The 26,129-nt window shown below is 36.1% G+C and overlaps 1 protein-coding gene across 1 annotated transcript in view; it reads right to left on the bottom strand.

The window, feature by feature from the left end:
* DNAH7 (dynein axonemal heavy chain 7) overlaps positions 1–26,129 on the bottom strand; it is a 103,255-nt gene that overhangs the window by 50,916 nt on the left and 26,210 nt on the right. Inside the window, exons 19-35 of the mRNA XM_065638272.1 lie at positions 21,188–21,381; positions 19,687–19,885; positions 18,056–18,196; positions 16,662–16,874; positions 15,667–15,776; positions 15,033–15,201; positions 13,679–13,781; positions 13,450–13,577; positions 12,090–12,302; positions 10,929–11,027; positions 8,695–8,943; positions 5,767–5,916; positions 4,497–4,679; positions 3,511–3,687; positions 3,065–3,196; positions 2,199–2,423; positions 534–731 (exon numbers count right to left, since the gene is read on the bottom strand). Coding sequence (XP_065494344.1) covers positions 534–731; positions 2,199–2,423; positions 3,065–3,196; positions 3,511–3,687; positions 4,497–4,679; positions 5,767–5,916; positions 8,695–8,943; positions 10,929–11,027; positions 12,090–12,302; positions 13,450–13,577; positions 13,679–13,781; positions 15,033–15,201; positions 15,667–15,776; positions 16,662–16,874; positions 18,056–18,196; positions 19,687–19,885; positions 21,188–21,381 — 2,883 coding nt within the window. The remainder of the gene's footprint in view (positions 1–533; positions 732–2,198; positions 2,424–3,064; positions 3,197–3,510; positions 3,688–4,496; positions 4,680–5,766; positions 5,917–8,694; positions 8,944–10,928; positions 11,028–12,089; positions 12,303–13,449; positions 13,578–13,678; positions 13,782–15,032; positions 15,202–15,666; positions 15,777–16,661; positions 16,875–18,055; positions 18,197–19,686; positions 19,886–21,187; positions 21,382–26,129) is intronic.

Below are 26,129 nucleotides of genomic sequence, written 5' to 3'. Positions count from 1 at the left end.
TAATGGGCAAAATATGACCCAGTTAGATATATAACTCTGGAGTACAACAGCTTGCTTTTGAAGAAGAGCACTTCTGCACATCAGAACCCAGGGATTCAGATCAGCCCCCAGAACATGACGAACACAACAATTGCCGGGGCAAAGTCTGACTTGGGGCACTTGTCTCCTGTTCCAGATGATTCTGTCACAGATGGGGACAGAATCCATCCTCCAGAGCTGCTCTTTGCCTGCATTTACTGCCAGGGCTTAAAGCTCTGCAAGTAGAGCAGAGCTGCTACAAGAAAAAACAAACAAACAAACAACAAACAAAAAACCACAAAACCAAACAACCAAAAATAATTTTAAAAAAAACAACCACAAAACCAAAACCCCAAAACCACCACTTTTTGCTGTGCATTTTTAGTTGCTCATAATTACATTTCATAATTCCGAAAAATTCAGGTCTCATTTTCCTTTTTAAAAAGAAGTTATTAAATTATTCCTCATCTGGCCCTTATATAACTATATCTTATGTCAGTATTAAAAGTACTTACAGTAATATAGGTACTTTTTCCAGTTCCTGTTGGCCCCACAAATATAGAAGGTTTTTGATGTACTGTCAACAAGTCCATCAATGCCATGTATCGAACAGTATCCAGAGTTGGTACAATTATTTCATTAAACATCATCTCTTCTTGTATAGGAGGAGCAGATTTGAGTGTTTCTACCCAGGGTTCCCAAATTCCTGCTCCCTATTTTAATTTAGAGGAAAGCCATATATTTAGAATCAACAGGGAAAAGCAGCATAGAACCAATGGAAAAAGAAAAATCAAAGTTCTGTGACTTAACAGATGTGGTTAGCAACCAGTTTTCACAAGCATTAAAGAAGAATTTCATAGGTTTGTGTCAGAATGCAGTGCTTTCAGTTGAGAGTACTTAGAAAAAAAACATAAAGTCTGTGCCTGAAGCATGCAGCTACTGAAAGACAAGGACTTTATCTTGCCTTTTATATTTGTACACATCGTATGTATATATAGATAAAATGGAAAAATATGCATATTTATATACAAATTATATATGGTAGATAAATATGTAATCAAATAGAAAATTAGTGTATAAATTTAATCACTGAAACTAAAAAAGTACAGTCAGGCTTTTGACAGACTTATTCATAATAAATACTTCCAAATGACGGAATTTGAGGGCAGATTAAATTTAGTGCTGAAGCTCCACAGCAAAGCTTTCTCTTTTTGATCAGGCTACCAGGGGAGTCTTAAAAGTCTCCAGTAGTAAACTAATATTAGAATATTTTAAAAAATTGAAAGTAGCCCTGAAACAACTGCATGCTCTATCCTATTAAAAAACAAACCAAACCAAACCAACAAAAAAACCTCACAGCTATCTTGAGATAAAAATCATACGGAATTCCTAGAGATTGTTCTCTCCTTAAGTCTTTCTTAGAGGGAACATATTCCCACCTCTGAGCACAAAGGCCCCTTTACTGGAAGAACATGTTTTTATGGATTGTGATCAGAAGACATAAGCCTTTACTGCTGATTGACATCTCAGCCACATTCCTTGACAAGATGCAGGAATCCTGCACGAGCTGAAATCCAGACTGAAGTCATTGTCATTGTACTGCAACAGGACTTCCCCAGAATGACAAGCTCAAAAAAAAGAGAAAAAAAGCATGGGGAAAACACATTTATTTTATCTGAGAGTCTCTGGAACCTACTAGATCCAGAGTGAGAAGTTTTGTTCTCCACTGGGAGAGCTGCATCATAGTTTCACATCTTAATCGCAGGACAAGAGGGACACAGAAAGAGGCAGAGCAGTAGCTTCCTACAGTAATGAAAGAGTTATGGCCTAAGGCATATCAAGGGCTTCCTCAACCAAAGAAAATGGCTGAAACCCAAAATAAAATACTCTTGTAAGAAATCAAGAATAAAAAATTAACTGCAAAAAAATAACTGGCTGACATTTTCTGTAAACTCGTTCGGCCACAACAGGCAATTATTCTGGTAGCCAAAAAGCCAGGCTTTGGTACTCCAAGTCCCAGCCAGAATGCTAGACCAGTGCTGGCTTGCAAGGAGAGATGTCTGGCTTAGTCAGTGAGAAAAGCAGCAGGCAGCAGAAACAAATTTACAATAACAATGCACACCTTGTAGCCTTCATAAAAGATTACTTCAAAATGGAAGTCCACATCTTGCAGTCCTCACCTCTTTGACAAACCGATAATCATAAATTGTTCCTTCTGTTGGAAATGGGGTTGTGAAAATTTTTGAAGGCTGTTGATCAAAACCACTCAACAACTGGTATCGTGCTCTTGTCTCCTCACTAATGGATCCAGCGAGGATTTCCCGCACAACTTTGTCAAATTTCAGTCGATCGTCGTCCTTACAGCTCGCTCCTACAGACCATATCAGCGAAAACAAAAAAATACCCTAGAGGCGGGAAAAAACAAAAGGTAACTTCAGTACATGCGTTTACAAAGTTCTTGCTCATTGAAGTCAAAGAAAACTTGGCCACAAATCACAGTAGAATTACACTGGACCAACCTGATTTTATGTCTCTAGTATAGAATCATGCTACTTGTAAAACAGAACAGCATTGGATGTTAACTATCAGCATCTGATCACCTTTGTTGTGCAGCAAAATGCCTGACCTGCTCAGTGCAGAGCCCTTAGGTTGAGAAAACACAGGCTGCTTTTTATTTCAGAACAATTTAGGCTAGCTTTCTGTTATGCAAAGGCCTATCTCATAAAGTGATGGCTATGTCTCTTAACAGGGCTTTCCTTGTATTGTAATCTTAGGTAGCATTGATCTAGGAATAAACTGAGACACTAGAAACTGGGGAATAATATCCAATTTTGGCTGGTTTGTATAAAATTCATTAAATCTATGTCAAGACATCAAACATGTCAGACTCAATTACATATCAATTATAAAGAAGATAATAGTATTTTCCTCAATGGACATTACAAAATATGTATTCTAATGACGAAATACAGGTTTTATTGCTTGTGAAGTCAATTTCACTAAAGCCTGATTTGGAATTCCTTATTCTGCATGTTAAACTGCCTACCTCAAGCCATGAGAAAATGTCCTGGTCATCCATAGCTTTAATTTTGGCTTCATCAGCAAATTCATCCATCATGCAGTCCATCAGGTTCATTAGTGATCGAACTAAATTTGTATCTGAAGTAGGAGACAGTTCCTGAAAAGAAAGAAGAAATACTCTCAGCTGCAGATGTGTTTTATGCACTGAGAAGAGACTACTAAACAGTGTCATTTTTCCTCACCATAAAGAGAAAAAAAAAAGCTGTAGGATAAATGTGTCTAAAATATATTCAGAAGCAAGTTCAACAATATACACAGAAACCTTGCTCACAGCCTTCTCCTTAAAAGCTGTTTTAAAATATTAATAAATATAAATTAACATGGTGCCAATAAAACCATTTGTTCCTTTAGCACTTGGAAATGCAAATAATTCATACATTCTCAGTTTCTCAGAAAAATTCTTTATCCTACCTTTGTGTATTTCCGGATAAACTCGAGACAGAGTGGAACCACTCTGTCAAAAAGGCCTGTTATAAATTCCTTATGCACAGAGCTGATTCCTGAATGCACTGTATTTAGCCAAGACATCATTAATGGTCTCCAGCCCAACCTATGAGGCTCCATATAGACCATACCACACCTTGACACCTAAAAATAAAGAAACAAACAGGTTCATGTCATCTTACAGGAGTTCCAAAGTTTTTTCTTATCTACAAGAAGCTAAAAGAACATTCAGTGGTAGAGCATACAGCTTGTGGGATGATCAGAAGCTGGTAGAAAGCATACAGTGGGGTTCTGTGAGCCCTGAGACAGATGGGTTTCAAACCTCATTTTATTTCTTCAGCCAGTAGGAGACCTAATGCCAAAGACAGATTTTCCTCTTAAATAGAATTAGTTTCCAACATCACAAAAGATAATAAACTGACTACTCAAGTGCCTAACAGTTTTTAACTGTTTCATATAACTTCTATGTAAAAATTCCTTCCCAGCACGACTATGCAGATATTTTATTACATTTACATCACCACCTGAAACTCTATTCATATTCAAGAGAAAATATTTACATCCCATAAAGTGCCACCAGAAAATATAGGTGCCAGAAATGCAGTGATTGTTTGTTTTATGGGAATTTATATGGCAAATTAAAGGTTTGCACATGAATGATTTTCTTTTTCTTGACAGGTATTTGCAAGTGCGGGACTCTGAACAGTTACAGGGTCTTCTGTATATGGAATTTACATTGCATATAGAAATATGTCATTTTCCACATCATATTGTAAGATTATGAAACATTTAAACAAGAAAATCAAGCTACAATGTTCTTTATTTAAAACATAAGTGAAAGAAACTCAAACTTGTAATTACTCTTCTCAGTTAAGTGTCTTTTTAAAAAATTAGAATATATATCGCAATAATCGGAGACATTTGTAACCAGTCTTTCAAAGACTGGTACTTACAGTAGCAGGAGAAGCAACTTCTAAATCCATTGGTTCAAAAATAAGGCTCATTTGCTGGGACATTGTTATGATCTCTCCACTCATAAGGCACAACTTCTTATTATCGTCAAGAACAGTGTTCATATTCTCAATCCATACTGCATCCACTGGCCCATCAAAAACCAGCCATTTCCTATCTGGAGTCTGGTTTGCAGAAAACAGTTTTAATCAAACATTTGGAATGTATTTTATAACCTTTACTGTAAAGTTAATGTTATAGACCTAAAGTTATTTTCCACAAAATATAATTGAAAATACTCGGAGTACAGAGTTGTAATCACAAGCAGTTTCTGAAATCACAAGCTATATTCACAATTTAGGTTTAGAACTTAAAGCATATACAGTAATTAACTGTATAAGGTTAACATCTTTGACTGGTTTCTTTCAGTTGTACTTGCAATGCAGTACATTGCTTCTGTCAGACTGCAACATATTCAAATATTTTGACTTACGACACAGTGAGACTCTTAATATAACAAGTTCCTACTCCTCAGTAATACCTACTGCACACTTACCATGGAAGTCAACAGAATTCATTTCAGGAATATGGTAACACCTAAAGGTAACAGGTCTGGTTTTTTACAGTAAAAGCAAATAGTCGCAGATGTTAATCATATTTCTTATAGGAAAATACAAAGCAGTTGTGCAGTTCTGCAAATGTTATTAGAGACAGTGAACTTTGCACTGATCAACTTCAATATATTATCAATTTATTTAAGTTTATAGGGGCAAAGAGTGTGACACCAGAATCACTAGCAAAACGGAAAGTCTCTGTCAGGTACATGCATCTTTTCTTACACACAGTGAAAATATTTCAATGGACTTTAAGGGAAGGTCAGCCAGAAGCCACAATCAGGCAGCAGTTTCTTCCAAAAGAAACATCAAAATGCCCATATACACAGAAACCAAAAATTTGGGCCATAATCAGACAAAACAAGGAATGAAAAGAAGGTAGAAAGATTAAATATTCATTTATTTATAGCATAGGCAAATAAACAAAAAACCCTTTAGCTTCATGTAAGGACTTCTGAAACACAAAGCTGAATTCACCAGCATCCAAAAAGCACTTCGCAGGGAGCATCCTACAATCAAGGCAAACGGCCGCCTCTGCATTCTCGATTAAGTACATGAATCCTACAGAATGGCTGTGCACACAACACAGAATTAAAATGTAAAATGTATAAACGGAAAAGTCGCTTCCCTAAATGTTCTAAGGGTCTGAAGCACTTACTGTGGAAGAAGCAAATGCTCGGAAGCTCACCGCTAGGATACCATCTGACCATTCATGTGACACAGGATCAAACTGTCCATAGAGCTGACCCATTGTTATCGATTTGGGATTTAAAACAGTGATCTGAACTTTGTTTTCTTCCATCAGCCCCTGAAGACACAAAAGGAATAAAATCATTTAACACCAAACATGCATAAACATTTTATCAGTTTACGGCAGGAAAAGACAATTATCCCAACTTTAACATATAAAGTTGGAAGTCTCATTTTAATATTGAACAGTATGGCTTGATAAATGAAAATGGATTATTTTTTTTTTTTAAGTATCATTGAACTGGACGTTATGCAGTCCACCAAGAGACCCAAGTTCTATTCTTAGACTTCCAGGGATTACAACAGGCCAAGCCCTTTTCTCTCTACCCCATTTTTCCCATGATCAATGAATAAATATGACTGCCTTAGTATATTTCTGAGTTTGGTGTCAAAATAATCTTATAAAGTTGTCTCGGTGCTTTTTTTTTTTGTTTGTTTGGTTTTCTGTGTTTTTTACTTAAATCTTGTAAAGATACCTAATTTTTCTTTTTGATTAAACTTAAACATATTCTTTTCTTCTCGTGACTAAATATGACATTTAATACTGCACACATGAGAGATCAGCTGGCTGAAAAACACTGTTCTACAGGAATGAATTACAAGCAAAAGCAACAACCTGCAAACACTCCTTTGAACACCTACTTACTATAACCTTGGAACATGAGAAACATGTATCCTTGATTGAAGAAAAAAATACTCTTTCCTTCCAAAAGCATCCCTAAAGTTTAGGAACTTGAACTGAGAAATCGGGAGTTCAGCATCATTTCATGCCAGTTCTGACTACCTTCTTCCCACAGATACACATAATCTTTCTTTGTTTCCCTTCATGAAATATAAATTGCAAGAAATTTTATTATATAATTTCAAAGGAGAAACAAGTCTGTTTATAAAAAAGTATGATTACAAGTCCTTGTTCTGACAGTTCGTATTGAATTATAATTAATTCTAACATACTTCTTCATTTCACCAAAGTAAATATTCAGAGAGAAATGTAATATTTAAAGAAAGGGGAAAATGATTAGCATCTCCTTGGAAAGAGTGGTAAAATTATGAAAAAAACACTAAGTACAGCAACTTTGCCATAGTTGCCAAACTAAAAAAACCCTAAAACATGGTTGCAATGCTAAAAAATTAGATCTATACTCTTCAAGATTTACAAGTACATTACAGTTTGCTTTTCCACTATTTCTGTTAGCAGCTTCTTATCTCTTTCCTCACAAATCTCTCCTCCCCATCTTACTCATCACAATTCCCCCCATTATAAAATTCAGGTATAGTCTGCTAGAGTTCCCAAAACTAAACACTAATCAATTCAGATCAATGAGAAGATTTTATTCAAGATGGTAAAAAGCCTCCAAAAAAACAATTATCATCATCAAAATGAAAACAAAATTGTGTTGATTAGTTAGAGGCCAGTTCTTCTGGGTGGGGAGAAGAAAAAGAAAAAAGCTGCTGTAGATGTACTGATCATTAAAACAATCATTAGTGTTCATTGAGAAGCTGAGCTAGCAGGAAGATAAAAATTCCTCTATCACAAAATTTTTTACTTAGCAAACAAAAAATGAGAAGAAGTGGACAATGATTCACTGCATTAAAAGGAAAAGCAGAAAGTTAAATACTGTTTTACTGGAACGGCAGGCAGGAACATAATTTCTCGTACATACCTAAAGCAAAAGCATCACAATTTAATCTCTAATACAGGAAGCAAGCCACGGCTTCCAATAAATTACCCTAAGAACGGAGTTTCATTTGATAGCAATGCCAACGTGAAAGTCCAGCCAGTCTGGTCTTGCTGAGATCTGCACAAATCTACAAGGTGCTGCCTGAAGATCACCAGGATGGAAATGAAACCATTTTGGTCAAGTGGCTGGGTACGTTTCCAGTCAGCCAGCCTGAAGAAATCCAGTCTCCTGAAGATCACTTCTGCTTCATGGTTATTACTATTTTCCTCTGAACAGCCTGGAGTTCCATGAGTGGGCCAGTCACCCCTCAAGTCTCAAGTCCTAAGCACTTCATTTCACAAACAGCTACAAAGAACCTTGGACTGGGTTTACATTCCCTCACAGCAGATCAGACTAGACTGAACCTGGAGGTGCTTAGAACCCAGAATACTGAAGACAAGAACTATGGTGAAATTGTTCTGCAAAAGCCTCCACAGCCCAAGTGGCAGGATTCCAGAGATCCCATATGAAACAAACATTTTGATGGCTTGAATTTGAGCAAAATTTGGTGTAGCTACACCACTGCACCACCTATATGTTCCACAGCCAACAGTTATTACCCACTTCTCCTATGTCAGCTGACCAGTTATTTAGCAGAACAGATCTTGGATTTGTTTCAGATACAAAATCTGTTTGAAAAATTTAAATACTCTGGTCTCCAAAATAATCAGTATTTGAGACTATTTAGACTCTGGGTTTATATGTGTTTATTATACCCTTGTCAGAAAATAAATTGTTTACTGTAGTTCTAAACAGAATAACCTCTGTTAAAAGAGAGTTCAGTAGCTCTCACATGATTAAGCTGGAAATCTGTAAAAGCATTCACAAGGAAAAGCTCATCATAAAACTTCAAGTCGCTAATTCAGCCCTTGTCCAGTCGAATGAAAGAATTTAGAGAAAACCCGATGTGTAGAAATGCATGAAATGTATGAAATGCATAGATTTAAAATTGGGTCATCCTATCTTGGGTAAGTTTGGAAGTACAGCTTCTCAATTATATTTTTTAGCTGTTCCTTGAAGTAAATTCTGTATTCAATATAAATACTAAAATATGTTTATAAAATCTGTTTGAAAATAGTTTTTCACTAGAAATATGTATAAACATGTTTAGATACCTTCTCACATATGTCTCCCAATGCTCCTGCCAGAATTCGATAGGCACATGTTTTTCCCCCAAAAGGCTCTCCAACTATCATAAAGCCATGACGCACAATCATCATCTCGTAAATCTGCAGGATCTTCATCGTAAATGCATCGGTCATTTGCAAATTCATAGCATCACAGGTTTTTTTGATGGCTTCCAACAGGTCTTTGTAGTCTGGTTTGGGTAGCTTCACACCAGGAAACAAATCGGAAGTAATACCCTGTCCAAACAATTAATTGGAAAGTACACTTATTTTCACAGTAATTTGGTCCAAATCTCATGCAATCAATGCTTTGTTGACACTAGGCAGACTAATATCTATTTTGATAAATAAAACAATCATGAATTTCACATGTCACCCTTGTCTGAGCCAAAACTCTGACTCTGAGGGAGGACATGGGTTTTTCCCCATTTCTCTCAAGTGTGATATATAAATTAAGGGAAGAAATTAATATTTCTCACAATAAAAACTGAAATTATTCTTAAAAACAATACTTACAATTTTAAATTACATTACTATTGGTGAACTTAAATATTTTTATAATTCTTCCTGTATCTGATAAGAACTTCAAACAAAGCTATTCTCTTCCAGAACTAACAGAATTAAGCTATTACAATTCCCACATGCTCCTATTTTATTGTTGACCCTTAAATGTGTCCCACAATGGAGAACTAATTCCAGTGACATTGTAGCATCATTCTCATTTGCCAGTGTTTTCCCTTATAACATGCATCTGTTCTGTACTGACATAACCATCTACTTCTATTTATTAGCCTTACATTCCTTAGCCTTCTTTTGCCATTTACATGTCAATAATACACTACTTCCTAGTTTCAAGTGACAAATCTTTTCCTATTTCAGGGATGCACCAACAACTAATGTATTAGTATGTGCAAGGCTATTTCATCTCTACAGCAACACACATTTGTTGTTCTACAAAAGTGAAAACCATATAGTATTACTTCATAAATAAATATAGCAATTTCTGTACGCTAAATTCTTAACATTGCTATTCTTAAAGGCCAAAACTTAGAGAAACAACTAGTGAAGAATTTTCCACTTTCCAAGACAACTTCTCTAAATTTATCTTCATTGTTTCAAAACTTACGAAAATACGACATCTCCCTTAAATGCTCATGACTTGTTTTCAGGAACAAGTATGTAATTTTGGCAGAATTTTAATTAGATCAGAGGAACAGCGTCCAGAGATATATGTTCAGTTCCTAATTCATTACATTTTCATATAACTTTGGGCAAGGCAATTACCTTTTCTGTGCTTCAGATTTCTAAGGCTTTTTCTTAAAATGTCCAAAAGAAAGAGCTTTCCTGTTACTTGCATGCCCTCACGCATGTTTTCTTATAGAAATTGCCTCATTTTATTCCATAAGAAAACTACACAAAATTTCATTGTGAATGTATAATTGCACACAAATTCCCAGGGCTCTATATGAAGAATTTTTTTTTCACATAAAGTTTTTCCACTCATGTTTAAAAATGTACACATAAAGGACAATGTTTTCCCAGTTTCCAAAGATCTATATACACAAGCCCAGATCCTTCCACCTTTTTCTAACAGGACACAGAAAGCTAGCAGATACCAAAGATCACAAAACTTTTGCTAAGGAAGCTGACAGCTCCCGTTTGCATTGGGCACGGTTGGTTCCATCAGAGGTGTATTGAAGATGCCTGGCCTGTGCTAACAGATCACAAGTCCAATACTAATAGCGCAGATGAGGCCACAGGCTGGGGAGCACAGGATAGATAATTTTCTCCAGCTCAGTCCCATACTAAGATGAGCTCAGGACAAGAACGGATGTGGGCCTCTTATTCTCTTTACTATTTTGCATCTGTTTTAAATGAAAATCCAATTTTTCTCTTATAAAAAGGAGACTATTAGTACCTACTTATTTCAGAAGAATACTTATAAGCTACTCTGAAAGCTTGAATACACAATATATAAAAATAGCATGTTACCATTTCCAGCAGTAGGCTTGGCAGAAACTTTCACTGATCTTAGCTATCAAAACCCAAATGCTCACTACATTTGCTAGGAAGGAACAGTTAAGACTAAGTTTTAAAATAATTCCAGGCTAGATTAAAGAAGTCTGTGGTCCATCTCTCTGATAAACCTGCTCTATAATATTTTTAATGATTAGTATTTTTAGCAAGCTCTTTATGTTACTAAAAATCTGTATGTTTTCTACCTCAAAAAGTGGTAAATCATGAGACAAGAATTTAGGCAGGTTGACATCTGTAATGGATCTAAGGAGCAAAATGTCTTCATCTTCTGATGGATATTTCAGCTAAAAGATACAAAAAATAGTGTGAGTTAATTTTTATAGTTTCAAAAACCAGATGTTAAACTTGCCTGTTTTACTGAACGGTTCCTGTTGTCCTTCTCTGTAATTATTTTGGCACATTCAGGTCCACTGCTAACAACGTATGTTCCAGGTGGATGTTTACACATTCCTATCAAGGTGTTTGCAGTAGGTATCTACAGTCAGGCCAATTTCACTGTAGTTTATGCCCAGTGAGGAGTGTTACTAGAAAAGCGATTACTTGTTTTCCTAAACCATTGATTTTTTGCTTTCTAAGATGTATTCTTTTTCTTCCTAAGAAGGATAATTTCCCCTACTTTGATGTAAAACTTCTGCCTTCAGCAAAGTGAAAATTCTAAAAGCTTGCATACAGATTTCTCTCCCAGGTTATTAAAAAAAAAAAGTAACCAAAGTGCCTCTTTTGCCACAATACATAGCTTAGTTACTGACTCAGGGGTTTGCAGGATTTTTTGGTAATAGTAGAATTATAGGTTGGAAAAAAAATGGAAGGGAATTGTAAAATTATACTAGTCAACTTTAAAATAGCCGAATTAATGAAACTACAGCTTAGTTGCTTAGTAAGATGTATTCATTAACCCACAATGCAAGACAAAACAAAATACTACATCCTCCACCATTTTGCTTAAAGATCAAAGAGTGATCAAAGTCACATGTGGCAGATATTAGCCCACGTGTTACTGGAAAGTGTTCACAGGCTATGGCAAAGGCAACTGAACCTGAGAAGAAAAACAGAGCAAAGCAGTGGCCAAATGGCTGAACAACTCCGTACTTCTTGAAAGCTAATCAGCACAATTAATAGGCATGCCATTCAGCGACACGTGTGCCACTGAATGGCCCCGGGAGCTGTCTCTCCTCTTGACTTTCCTCAGCTTATGCCCTAATACAGACCCTTTCCATTTTAATCGGTGTTACAGGATGAAATTTTAAACAGCGGCTTGCTGGGAGGTAGAATTGTGTACCTTCTGCTACAAAAGAGACACATTACTAAGTTCCTGGAAGACAAAGAAAATTCAAAACATCATTTACCTTCAGGTTGCCAGCTGCAGTGAGCACTGACTTCACAGCTCTCATCCCATAATCATAATGGTGCTGAGAAGACAACTGCTCTGAACACAGACGATACGTAGCTACAATTTTGACAGACAGAGGTCGAGCAGTAACAAAACCACAAGAATACAGCACGATCTCTGCAATCATGGCATAATCGGGAACCATCATAGCTACTGTTCTAAAGAGAGCCTATCAAACATACACATGAAAAATGACATCAGAAAAAAATCAGACCACATCACTATATACAATTTTTTCCTACAATTACACAAAATACTCTTTTTTTCATTATTTCATTAATAAAGTGACAGTCAATTACCTATCACAATTATGACTACAATATATTTAATGGCTCTCCATAAATGCTTAAAAATAATTTCTTTTCCATGTGACAATTCATGGTTGTGGTTCTTCTTCCTTCAAGATCAGCAACAAAACCACATCAAACAATAGAAGCTCTAGAAAGAACACGGGAGTGTAAACAACTCCCACAAAGAAGTTGATGCTCCCAGCATTGTTCAGCTGCAGCCTCTGCTTCAATTTCACCAGTGCTCTACCAAACAAGCATCAAAATACTTTCACTCAGAGAAAACTTCCTCTACTTTTCATACTCTACCAGAGAGTTTTTAAATTATCCTCTTTCATCTATACAAGTCATATTTTTGAGTCTTGTCTTCACACTAAGTGTTAGTGAGTAAGATTCCCAGGAGATATTTACAAACACTGTACTTTTCTAAGTTTTTATTAATTTATCAATATATCGGCTCAGATTTCCTTTTCTTTCCATAGACACTGGGCAAATATATTTAAAGGTAAGAAAGGATGTAGCACTTGCAACAACCACTCAACAATACACTTAAACAGAATGGAAATCTCTTACATTAAAACAACACAAGCATGCTCAGATCATTTGTCAGAAAAAAGAAAAAACACCACACAAAACCCAACACATTTTCATTCAATATCAAGATATTATTCACTGCTTGTACACTATAAATGCTCCTTTGTGTTTCTTGGCTAAGCAGATGAGAGTTCAGAAATTAAAAGTGTTTGGATTTTTTTTTTTAACTTTCTTTTTTTTCCATGACAGTCAGACCTTGAATCAAGCAATGACTTCTTGACATTTTAAAATGCAGTTTATTCCTATTTTTTCAGTCTACTTAGCCTTTTTCATTTCTTTTTTCTTCTGAGATGATTTTTATACTACACTAATAAAAACCGGAAGGTAACCAATATTAGATGTTCTTAATAATTTCTATATTTGACAAAAAGTTATTTATTTTTGCACTTTCTCTATTAGCTATTAAAAATAACAAAATGACAAGTGTTATAATACCTTAAGATTATCAGGAAGCTCTGAACGCCCAGCATAACCAGGATTCATGGTAATGAAGACAGCACAGGTCGGGTTCAGTTTCAATTCAGTTCCTTCAAATACTATTAATTCAGATCCTGAATTAATGCCTATGGAGAAATCAAAACTCATGTCATTTCTGGGCAGCTTTTGTTGCATCTTTATTATTTGTCATACCTAAGTAAAAGAGATGATCGAAATCACAAGTTACCTCTTTGTATAGTAAAAATCTGCTGAGCAACCACAGAGAGCACTTCCAAATCAATCCTGTTGAATTCATCAAAGCAAGCCCATGCCCCACAACACAACAAACCCTACAAGAAACAAGCAGATGGCCAATTAATAGGTAACTGCTTCTTTTGGACATGCTGATCAAACTAATTCTGCAACAAGGAAAAGTTTTTATGTGCAAAAAAAAGGACGTGTATCCATGATCCAGAGCACTAACTTCTAAACAAAATCATGCCAGAAGTTGTTTCAAGAAGAATTATGTGAGTTTAAAGACTAAGTTTGCCTGTAAAACAAAACAAACCAAAAACCCCCTGTGCAAACTAATCCAAACCCCTAATTCTTCCGTTGCATGCAAACTGCCTATCGAATACATACACTTTGCATGTTTTACCTTCACAGTCAGTATCTGACAACTGAACAAGGGGGAAGATTTCAGCACAAAACAAGCCTCCAAAAAACCTACTCTTGTTTAGCATCTATGCTAACAGGTTTCACAGTGAAAAAAGGCAGCTTAGGACTTCTGCATAGCTAAAATGAACCAGGTGGTTACGGCATCTTATGGCATACCCCATTACCTACAGTGTAACTAAAGAATAATGCTCTTTTCCTGCAGCTCTAGTTAATTCATAGGTATTTTCTGAAATATGCTCCCTAAACGCTACTGTACCATCTCTGCAGCACTGGTAGTCTCTCAATTGCATCTCATGCTTTGTTAGCAGTAATTCTAAAATTCCCATTTAAGACACAGAATTTTGCTTTCATCATTCTAAATAAAACTCCTTCATTTAGCTTATTTGGATGAACTTCCAGCATGTTGAATGTTTAAGACAAATCACATCGTTCTAATGCCACTTGTAACTCACAGGGTGAGAATAATGCCAGGGAGGAAAGCACACTTGCTCTTGTTTAGTATCATTCCAGTCCAAACCAGGACACAGGGCTACAAGACACAGGTGTCCATTCAGGATAGATTTTCGTAAGACAGAGCTTTCTCCTCCTGGATAATATAATGACTCTTACCACCTTATTTACAGTTTAGATTAAACCTCAAGTCCCACAAAATTTGCAATCAGCTATTAAAAATGTACTCATTGAAATGACATCTATGTTGCCTATTTAAAGCAAACAAAATCATGATGGTATATTGCATTTTCAAAGCACAGAATCTTGGTTGGATTCTTACTGACAGTAAGACCTGTCTGCACAATACTTGCATTATATAGTGGCCTGGAAGTGGAGGAAGATACCTTCACAATACCTTAAGACCACTTTAAGTGCCAAATAATTAAAGCGCTTTAATAGAATGGAAAATGACCCTCAAGATTTATCCAAACCTTAAAAAATTTTCCTAACGCAAGGTAATCCAAGCCATCAGAACAATTGAAAACCACACATTGTTTAGCTACAGCCTTTGCTAAATCTTTTGTAGTTTCTGTTTTTCCAGTTCCAGCGGGACCTTCTGGGGCACCTCCAAGATGTAGGTGTAGTGCACCAAACAGGGTTCTGAAAACAAAATTTAAAAAAAAAAAAATTGTAGAAATTGTCATACTGTTTTTCCAGCTGCTCTAACTTCTACCAGAAACTTCCAAAAATTTATTTCCTGTCAACATTTTCTTATAGTGATAGAGTTTACCAGCTTCTCGCCAGCTGTAATTTACAAATGTGTAGTAATGGATGAAGTTTACTAGAAGTTCACAATGGAGAACAGCTTACTTTCCACTTTCTAAATCTAAATCCTCTTGTAATTTATCACTGTAGTGTCACAAAAGATTAATTTTAACAGAAAGTTAAATTAAAACATTCATACAAGATCGATTCCAGTCCATCAAAAGAAATATATCCTATTCTAATTATACCTAATAGAACATAAAAATACAATTTTGGAGTCATCTATTCTCAGGACTAATTAAAATATCTCAACTAAACATTCCTTGCTAATACAGTACATTGAGTAACTTGCAGTTTTACCTGTAGCATCTGTCCGTAAGTGGAGTAATAACCAGCCTAGGGCTATTGCCAAGATATTCATATCCATACCTCAGTCCAGCATTGATCATTTTTGTTTCTAGATGCCCTTCCTAAGAAACAAGGCATTCATTTTACAGATTAAACACAGAATTTTTAAAAAACCCACACCCACAACTCAACACTGTTTCTTCATTTCCTAAACAGGCCCAACTCTGTTAGGAACAAATACAGGGCAGACTATAGACTGCTCTGAGACACCAGTTTCGGTGTGACTCGAACAACAAAAAAAGCCAATTAATAGATACTAAAGGAGCAACACAAAAAGACCATTTTTTACATTAACTGTTATCTAAAAAAAGTTTCTACTAACCATATTGCAGAATAAAACTGTCTTGTGTAGCTATTTAGAGAGTTAGACTTTCTAAAAGGTAAACAGAAATAATCACAAACAATAGCTGTAGTTATGGTCAATCTGATGCCTGTGATACAGCAATGTATGATCCTTACAGATACACTTTTTAAAAATTTCACATGCTTCTACATTACAGGAAATCTTGTCCCGATTAATTTAAAATGTTGTATCCTACCACTACCCACCATAAACATTATAATGTACAAATAAAATACTATTGACAATAAGTCAGATTAAAACCTCTAAGCGAAAATTGTCATCTGTATAGCACTGCCTATCCTACAGAATCAGAAAACGAAAATGCATCCTTTGAGTGAACAAGTTCTGTCTGTAACCTCCCCCCGCACATTCAGCAAATGTACTGAGACCCAGTAGTGATGAAAAAAGGAATTTTAATTAAAACTGTTTGCGCCTGGCTACTGGCCATTCCAGTTAGCAATCCATAAAATGATCAGTTATAGGTATTCTCTCAGCAGCAGAAATTCTTACAGTAGTGTAACCTTTCTCTGTGTCAGCAAGCAAGCAGAAATTGAAAGCTGTTAACAGAAATTACCTTCTAATAGGATTGAGAGTTATCACTTACCTCCCAGTAGTACCTCAGCTGACTTAACCATTCAAAGTCACTCTCATCTTTGACCTTCTTGCTTACTAGAGATATAAGAACATCCCTGGCATGAACATCAAGAACAACAAGTGCTCCCAGAGTAACACGATTCTGCTTCGACAGCTTTCCTCGCACCAAGCTGACAATGTCCTCAATCTGTCTGTTATTCTGCTCCAGAAAATTCTCTAGTGCCTGCAAAAAATTTTTAGAAGTTAATTAGTTGCGTGTCTAGTCTAAGGCACGATCCCTTTTTCTTATATTACTTTTATTTCTCTGTACTAAAAAGTTTCTTCTCACTGAAATAGTAGTACAATGTCCTCCATTCACCAGTATTTCAACACAGTTTTGGTTTGTTTGTTTCTTTGGTATTGGTGGGGGGGGGTTTGTTTGCTTGTGGTTTGTTTGGTTTTTTTGTTGTTGTGGTGGTGGTAGTGGTTTATTTGGTTTTGTGGGGTTGTTTTGTTGTTGGTTTAACTTCTACGGAAGTGTATGTGAAACACCAATGATATGTACTTCGAAACAAAACAGCATACACTATTTTCTTCCTGGAACACAGGAAATAGTCTTTTTTTTTTTTTTTTTTTTTTTTACATATTTCACATTAAGAAAAGAAAAATGTGAAAATGCCACACGTGTTTTAAAGATCTACTGAGTACATCTACAATACACTTTCTATCGTTACGGGACACTATCATACTAGAAAAACACTTTTATGTCTTAACAACAGTTAGTAACATCTATAATTCAAAAAAATTAACAAGAAAATGTATTTTTCTGCAACTTTTCAGTTTATTGACTTTTGATTATAGTTGTTAGAGTAACCATTTCTTTTACACAGTAATCGATGTTTTTTTCACACTAATAAGTTGCTGGTAAACAGGAAAGGCCTAATTAAGGAAAGCACTTGTACCACCTCAGTACTTAGACGTGATGAAGTTCTGTACCAATCAGGCGTATAGATTCATTATTTGACAAGGGTGAGGATGGTATATATCTTCTAAAGCTAGTCCTAGCCCATCTTCACAATAAGCACTAAACATTAATGAAGGTAAGTGAGACTTCTCACGCAGACAAGCTGTGCTAGTCTGTACCACCTGAATACAGCACTGGGCTGCTTTCCGAGAAACATGGGATCTACATGTTGAGCTCAAAAGAATGCGCTCTAACACAGCACAGAAGCATTGGCGCCTACATCCCAAAGGAAATATTAACTTCAAGGTCTTCAAGGATCACATTTCAGGTAGATCTTTAAAGTAGATTTTTCAAAGATTAACTACTACATTGAACACTTCTTCATCCAAAAAACATTACTACCAAAGGCCTGATTTACTCCTGCATTATTTGACATAAATTTAAATTTAAAATATGCTTACCGTTTGGCCATTTCTGATAGACATCTGTACATCCATTGTCCAGAAAGTCTGCGATACACAAAGAACTGTTTGTCCTGGCCACTCTCTTACCCAATCAACACGTGCAGTTTTTGGATAAGCTTCAATTGCCTCCCCAATGACCTAGATAGGAAAAAGCACCCTCTAACTAACTACATGTGAAAACACGTAATGTTCAGCTTTATAATTAATTTAGGTTAGACTGTATTCCCAAGAATAAAAAATAAATAAGGGTCTAGATTCAGCCTCAAATTCAAGTCTGACCTACTCAACAGTGATATCTTGCAGACAAATCTCTCAAAGCTCAAAAAAACCCCAAAATGTCGTAACATGAACAAAGCGATCACACAAAATTTTTAAGAACTGATTTCACAACACATTCCTAAATTATTCTTGCCATCAGATACTTAATGTTTTCTAGCTCCATCTGCAATGAAACTAGGAAACAAGTACAAACACAATTTAGAAGTAATATCCCCAAACAAGAAGATTTTTCATCTATTCATTCAAATAAAAAGCCAGAGCTTTGATTTTGCACATCATATTAGTTAAACTTATGCCTAACTTCTAGTCTATTTTCTAATAACAGAATGATTAACCTGGTTCTAGCACCAGCCATGGACAATGCCAATGAAATCTAAAGTTGCACTGGAAAAATCTTCCAGTGTATATTGACAGGCTACTTTCCCGACATTAACAAAACGCAAGCAAGAATCAAGTCTTGGTATCAACAAACTCCTCAATACATTTAGAGGGCTCCTCAGACAAGCAGTGTAATCTACCAGAGTTAAAATCTGCCATTTGTTCTGCAGTTCCAAGCCTTTTTGCTTTTACCAATGTAGACATGCAATAGCATCAATGAAAAGATACAGCTATGAGGGAAAAATGTGTCTCTGTTGACATAAAAACTATATAAATGTTATCTCTTTAGATCATTATAAAAGTTCTGTGGTCCACGCTAAATGCAGACAAACAGTACTTAAGCATTTCTTATTCACGCAGCTCAGTTTGTCCACATCTGATATGTCTCAAATAGATCAAGTTATTCACTTTTTTTCTGTACTGTTATGCCACTACTGTAATTACACTGTTGTACTGTAAGACAGCATCAGGGAAAGTGTTTGCACATTTAATTACCCCACTTGACATTGAAAAGGACCAAAAAAAGATTATGACAGAGATGGTTAAATATAAAACACAACGAGGAGACAATGTAAAGACCAGAACGATACCATTTGAAATGAAGAGTTAGTAGTTTTAAGGTAGTCATAATTAAGAGCAACATTAGAAAAAAACCATGGGTAATCTTTCCATTTAATCTTGTCCCTTAATACCACATCAAGTGTAGAACCATGTCTGGCAAAGAAATCCTTGGAGCAAACACTTTTTACTCTACTACTTAATTTTAAAAGAATTTTAGAGATTTTTACAACCAGAAACTGATACCAGAACTGAATTATAAAAAAATACAACCTTTAAGGACTGAATTCCTTGTTTTAATGTTCATGCTAGGTGCAAAGAATTACAAGTGATTCCAGTAGGTGTACATGTTTACTGAAGAAATCAATGCTGAATGACATGAGCCTAGAAAATAAGAGGTTAGGACTTGTTACCTTGTGGACAGACTTCAGCATAGCTGCCTCCAGTTCAACCAGCCACTTTTCAACTTGACCTTTAGCTGCTGATGTTGAGATTGTCTCTATGAGTTCCACAGTCTCGCCTTCACTACTTTTCATGTGTGTAATATCTAATACCTCTGTAAATTCCACTCGTGCAATTCCTTCGAAACACTTTTTCAAGTGAGGTTGTACCCTAGAAAACAAAACTAGTATTAAACAGCTTCTAACAATTTTGTCTTGCCAATAGTACCAAAGAAGATCTAATTTTAAAAAAAATATTTTTCTGAACAATTTACTTAAAAGTTCCTCTTAGGTTTGTTAAAAAACCCCACATTTTCTCTTTTATACTACACCCTGCAAGATGCTCACCACTATATTTTTAGAAGACCAGTTTAAAGGTGTAAAATATTACTTATAGCTTCTGTAACATATAAACGAGTAAGGATAAACAAGTGCTAATCCACCTACACTACATAAAATTCCATTATTTATACCTTCCCAGCAAAATACATTGAACGGTAAGGAATTTGAGTAAAGCAACCAAGTACAACCTTAAACAACAGCTTGTAATAAATAATTTTTAAAAATCTTTAAGATCTTTTTTCCTCACAAGATCTCTTTCCCTGTTCATTGCACATTTCTCCAGGACTGAGCTGACATTTTATTTTTCATTTTTGTTCTCATTTTTGCATGACCTTGCACTGTATTCACTGCATGCTGTCAAGTCTGCATACTGAGAATCAAACCCCAGTTTCTCTGCTTAGAGTGAAGGTTAAATTGGTCAAGAAGATCACTTCTGCAGGAATCTTCATAGAGTTAACAGTTTAAGAAGGTCTCATACTAAGTTATGGTTTTTGCAGTTTAATCCTGAATGTGGTTGGGAAATAGAAATCCCAGAGAGAGTTAAAACACAGCAAAAATCTTTTGAAATACTTTAATTAGGACTGCCCCAAAGAGGTAAAACTCAAGTCAGTAGTATACAGCAGAGGTGTCAAACACATTTTCACTGGGGGCCACATCAGCCTCGTGGCTGCCTTCAAAGGGCCGAATGTAATTTTAGGACTGTGTAAATATAACTACTCCTACATTTATACAGTCCTAAAATTACATTTGGCCCTTTGAAGGCAATTGCGAGGCTGATGTGGCCTCCAGTGAAAACAAGTTTGACATCCCTGGTATACAGGTTTCATTTGATATTCTATTTTCTACTGGGAAAAATCCGGTATGTTCATTCCACCACCAATTACTTCACGGACTTGTGATTATTCTGAAAATCAGTGTATGGAAGGGTTGCTAGTTAAGAAAACAGAACTGAATTTAATTGCCCACATTAAAAATGACTCTGTTCACCTATAATAAAACCTAACCAAGTAGATACTTAATACCATAACTGTCAGCGAGGTAAAAAAGAGAGTTCTGGGCTCAGAGAAACCACATGACAAGACTGTCTGCATGCACTGTGACTCACAAATACATCTGTTCAATATGACCATACCGAGTGGGATCTTTGGTCTCTGAAAGAATCTCAAGGAGTTCATCATTAGATAAAAAAAAGAATCTGGGGAAAAATAGGCGCTTCTTCTCCAGGTATTCATTAAGTCCCTTGAGAATCAGCTCCAGAAATCCATTGCACTTCCTCAGTTTCTCCAACATCTTGTCTATTGTTACTACTCCCAGTACTTGTTTGTCCTGGAAAAGAAATTATTCCAGACAAAAATCTTAACACCTTCTCAAGTAAATCACCACACAGAGCAGCAGAAGTCTTCGGCAAAATGAATCTTTATCCCAAAACCTACTTTACTCAAACCATTGTCAGGTTTACAATTTAATAACCTTCTTCATTGCCAGGGTTCACTGGAAAAACAGTTAGGCAGTTAGTACTTAAGTTTTCAAAACATGAACTATTATTTTTGAAAATTATTTTCAAAACAGGATCAATTCAAACAGCACAACTCCCATCATATTCTGTTGAAGTCACATCAGTTTACACTGGCTGTTTCATTGGATTACGTAATCAAGCAACAAGAACAATTACAGCATTTTGATGGATTTCTAAAAGTGTACTTCTACGTCAACAATGCAGTCACACATTTAAAGTGGTAGCCATCTATCAGAGTTCAATGCAAAAAAATGATCTTTCCTTCCATCTAAAATTTATAAATATGTAGATGAGATTACAAGTATTGAGATGACAAAGCTTTATACAGGCAACACCGACAGCTCAGTACTAACAGTAACTACTCACATGATCTAACAAATGGTATTCTCTGATCCATGTACATTTACTAGCCAAACACATGTTTTTTGCTAGGTCAAATGTGGAAAGTCATACTTGCTTTAAGAATGTAAAAAAATAGATTATTATTTCTTTTTACAATACCACCCAAATACCACCTGTCTAGATACACTACTGGATAAACACTGGGTTTCTTATATTTATGTACTGTGTAGATGACAAAATAGATATATTAAGACATATAGTGGTTTCCAAATTCTTTCCAGTGCTTTCCAAACTAACCTCTCAATTTAATTAAATGCTTAGAAAAACTGCTACATAAAATTAAAGTTACCCCAGTTAATACAAATATAATACAAAAAAGATTTTGCAAAAGACCTAATGGTTGCCCAGCTAAGCAGCATTAAAGAAATACAGGCGTCTGAACATCAGGTTCTAGAATTTAATATGCCTTATGACCATCCTATAGCCTAATCATCATGACATTGGTTCATCTTGCTCACCAAGTATGGGGTTTGGGGAGCAAAACGAGACACATTGAAAAGGAGGAAATTATGCAGATTTACGACTGAGGAAGTCAAACCAAGCAAATGCCTCTCCTCGGTTCCAGTATGGGCTTAGGTTCCCCTGTGACTGAATTTATTCTAGTTCAGCTCTAGTTCAGGCCTGTGCCAGTACATTAAATGACTTGTTAACTGTGAACTGATTCAAACCCACTCCTGCTGCAAGGAAATGGAGAGCAATAAATCCCAACCCCTGCTCCACTCCCCGAAGTCAGAAAACAGCTTCTGCTACAGCTTCTCCATTACCACCTACATCAGACAGCATTTCCCAAGAAATGGAATAGGGCCAGAATGACCAGAGGGGAGATGGAAACAGAGCTAACCAGAAATGTTAATCAGCCCTTAGGTCCCCTCTGCTCTGCCCAGTGAGCCTGCACCTGGAAGCACACAGCATAGAAAACAGAGCCAGGATTACAGGAAAAAGAGACACAGGTATCACCAACCATAAGGAACACCCAAGAGACCCATGGGGAGAACTTCAGACAAGTCAATCTCCTGAGGGCTTGTGAGAACTGCTGACAGTAACAGCAAAGACCCCAACAATGGACAGCAGAAACCAAAGATGTCTCCAGGCTATTTCCACTAGGAAGAGCTTTGTCAAAGCCCATTACAAATACAGAACATCTGTGCTGGTTTGACTGAAAATGAGTTAATTTTCTTCATGCAGTTAGAAATCTTTCTTTTTCATAGCTAACACAGTCATTATTTAGACTTAGTTTGAGAACAAGAGATAACACCCTGCGACAGAGTTAATGTTTTTAATTGCTCTGGTCTGAGAGCCAAGGACATTGCGAGCGCTCTGCCCGCAAGTGTGAGGCATTGCGGAAGGAGGACATAGATTGGGCAGAGCTTGACTGACATCCAGACTGATCAATAAGAGTATTCCATCCCATTAATGTCATACTTCATATTTAAAGAGAGTTGGGATCTTCCAGTCTCTCTCGCTTCTTTGCTTCCTTCGCTCTTTTTGTTGGAGCTGGGGGAGTTTGGTTCAGGACATATAGTTCAGCATTTTGCTGTTTTGCAGAAGCCTCTGGGCCTTTCTGCCTTTTTTCCCTCTCTTCAGGATCAGCTACTTGGGATCGGGTGCTGCTTCCTGGGACTGGCGTGGATGGAGTTTGAGAGGTATTGCATCTTTTATTTTATATTCTATTTCTATTTTATATATATATTTACTGGTAGTATATTAGTATTTTGTTATTTTATTAAACTGTGTTTATCTCAACCCAAGTTTCTCCCTTCCCTTTTGATTCTCTCCCCTATTTGGGGGGGGGTGGCAAGGAGGGCAAGTGAGCAGCTATCATGGTTGGATTGCTAGCTTGAGTTAGACCATGACAACGTCCCACTCAGTAAAAATCTCTGACAGGGTTTTCAGAACAGTGTCTCAGAGCAGAAGGCTGGGTGATGCATGTTGCAAGGGACAGATGACAGCCAGGCCAGGCTGCTGTGCAAAGCCCAGAAGGTGCAAAAGGCATCTGTAGGAAACAAACCCCTCAAGGGATGGCAATACAGATCGGAGCCAGGAACCTGACTGCTGTTCTGCTTCACTTGGCAGAATTTAATAATAAATTCCAAGTTCGGGTTCAGTGCAACAGTTCACAACATTTTAAAGTACCGGCAATGTGCATTCAGCTTTCATTCCATTCCCTGCTCATGTTACACATATACGTCCAATCTACTGAAAACAATCCAGAATTGCATGTTTATCTAATTGATCTTCATGGGGATGCACCCGCCTAACACAATAATCATAGTGCTCCTCTGGACATAAAATACATTCATCTTCTGTTCTGTTCTGCCTCTTGCATCATACGAAACCAGAACAAACTCAATAACTACATATATTTTTAATCTATACATAGACAATCAAGCTGTCAGCATACAAACATAGTTCATAATTGGTTTTATAAAACAGTTTTTAATGCACGAATAACCATATAACTATACATTATCAACAGAAAGAGCTTTTATTCCCTTTCTTAGCATTTTTATCATCAAATAGAATAAATGCAACTAGTAAAGCAATTCAAAGCTGTGTTGCCAGTTTTATAAATGGGATTCTCCCTGCTTGCTTTTACATCCATATGGGAAAAAGTCAGGGAAGAAAAAGAAAATACGCTTAAGAGATTTTTTATTTACAGTTTTTCTTAGGCACGAAGAAAAAAGTGAATGCCATCATTTCTCAGTCAAAATACCAGTGTAACTTCTTTTGTCAGCAAGGCTGTCGATTAAAGGAAAAAAATTGTATCAAGAAAATAGTATAAATCAAGTGTATAAAAATAGTTCAAATACTTTGCTAAAAGACCATCACTAACTCTAGTTTCTAAATATAATTTTGAACATATCAGAGGTTGCAGCCTGTGATTTTTTTTCCCTTTTCTTTTCTTGGCTTTTTTTTAAGGAATTTAATCCTCATTAATGTGCATTGCTTAAATTTGATATTTACAATGAAGGAATAATACATGATTATTCAAATTTGTCACGAAAAGCTAAGCAACTAAAGGAGTTTCTTAATACAATGGCATATAAATGCAAAAAAGCACAAACAGACACAAGTTAGCTTTACGCTTTAAGAAAGACCACTCATATACACTGGGGAAATGCATTCCTTTAAGCCACGAAACTCAAACATTGCATTTGTGGAAACAGAGTGCCATCTTCTGGAAAATAATGCCTGCTTGTTTAGCCAACGTCAACTTCAGACTGTTAAACATTGATTCTGGCATTTACACTCTTCTGTACAAACAAAGGTGATTCTTTTTTCTGCCAGTGATAACACAGATCGCATTCAAAAAATACTTTGTATTTGATTAGCACTGAATATCTGAATTAGAAGATTTTATCAAAACAGATCATTCAGCACTCAATGTTCAGAAGTAAAATACTCAACCAAATTCTTAAATCCTTGCTCTTTTTATTTTTATTCAACTTCTTCCCCAAAATTAATACTATTGATTTCACAGCTCTATGGGATAAATTCCTGATTTTCTTCTACATCAGAAGAAAGAAAAACAAAGAAAGAAGGGTGGGCAGGGGGAGTGTAAGACAGAAGGAGAAAAAAGGAGGAGGGGAAAGAAAGGAAATGAGAAAATCAAAATATAATACAAAATAATAAATAACTTTATTCTTAAGTGATACAGCTGAATTGCCAGAAAATTAAGCAAATGTTTTTGTATACTACATATTTTGTGTATTCCTACATCAAGACTATATCTACAAACTGAAAAAAGCTCAGACCAAAAGCTTTTAGACTGAGTGAAGATTTTAGCATCTGTCCTCATGACACAATGGATCTCTGAAAGTTCTGCAAAGGCAGGAGATGGATGAAAAAACAAGTTTCTAATTTTTTCCTTCAAATGACAACCTTCTGTCCCTCCCCTGGAAAACAGTGGACCTCAGAAATCTCCTCCAGTCTGTTGAACAGTTTAGTAAGTCCAGTTAAAAAAAGGATTAAAAATGAAACGTCCTACTAGAAGTGTCCTTGGTTCTTTAAACATTATAAGAATCATCACACTTGCACTTCTGAAGCCAAGAACATTCAGATCATTTCATCAACTGATCCTAAGGACAGTGCTCACTTCTGGAAAGGGTCACACAAGCAGCAGACTGGCAAGACAGGAACATTTAGAACTGCCAGA

Source organism: Caloenas nicobarica, chromosome 6, assembly GCF_036013445.1.
Source record: "Caloenas nicobarica isolate bCalNic1 chromosome 6, bCalNic1.hap1, whole genome shotgun sequence".
NCBI lineage: Eukaryota > Metazoa > Chordata > Aves > Columbiformes > Columbidae > Caloenas > Caloenas nicobarica.
Note: the sequence above shows the minus strand (reverse complement) of the source record. Positions and strands in the feature narration are given on the sequence as shown.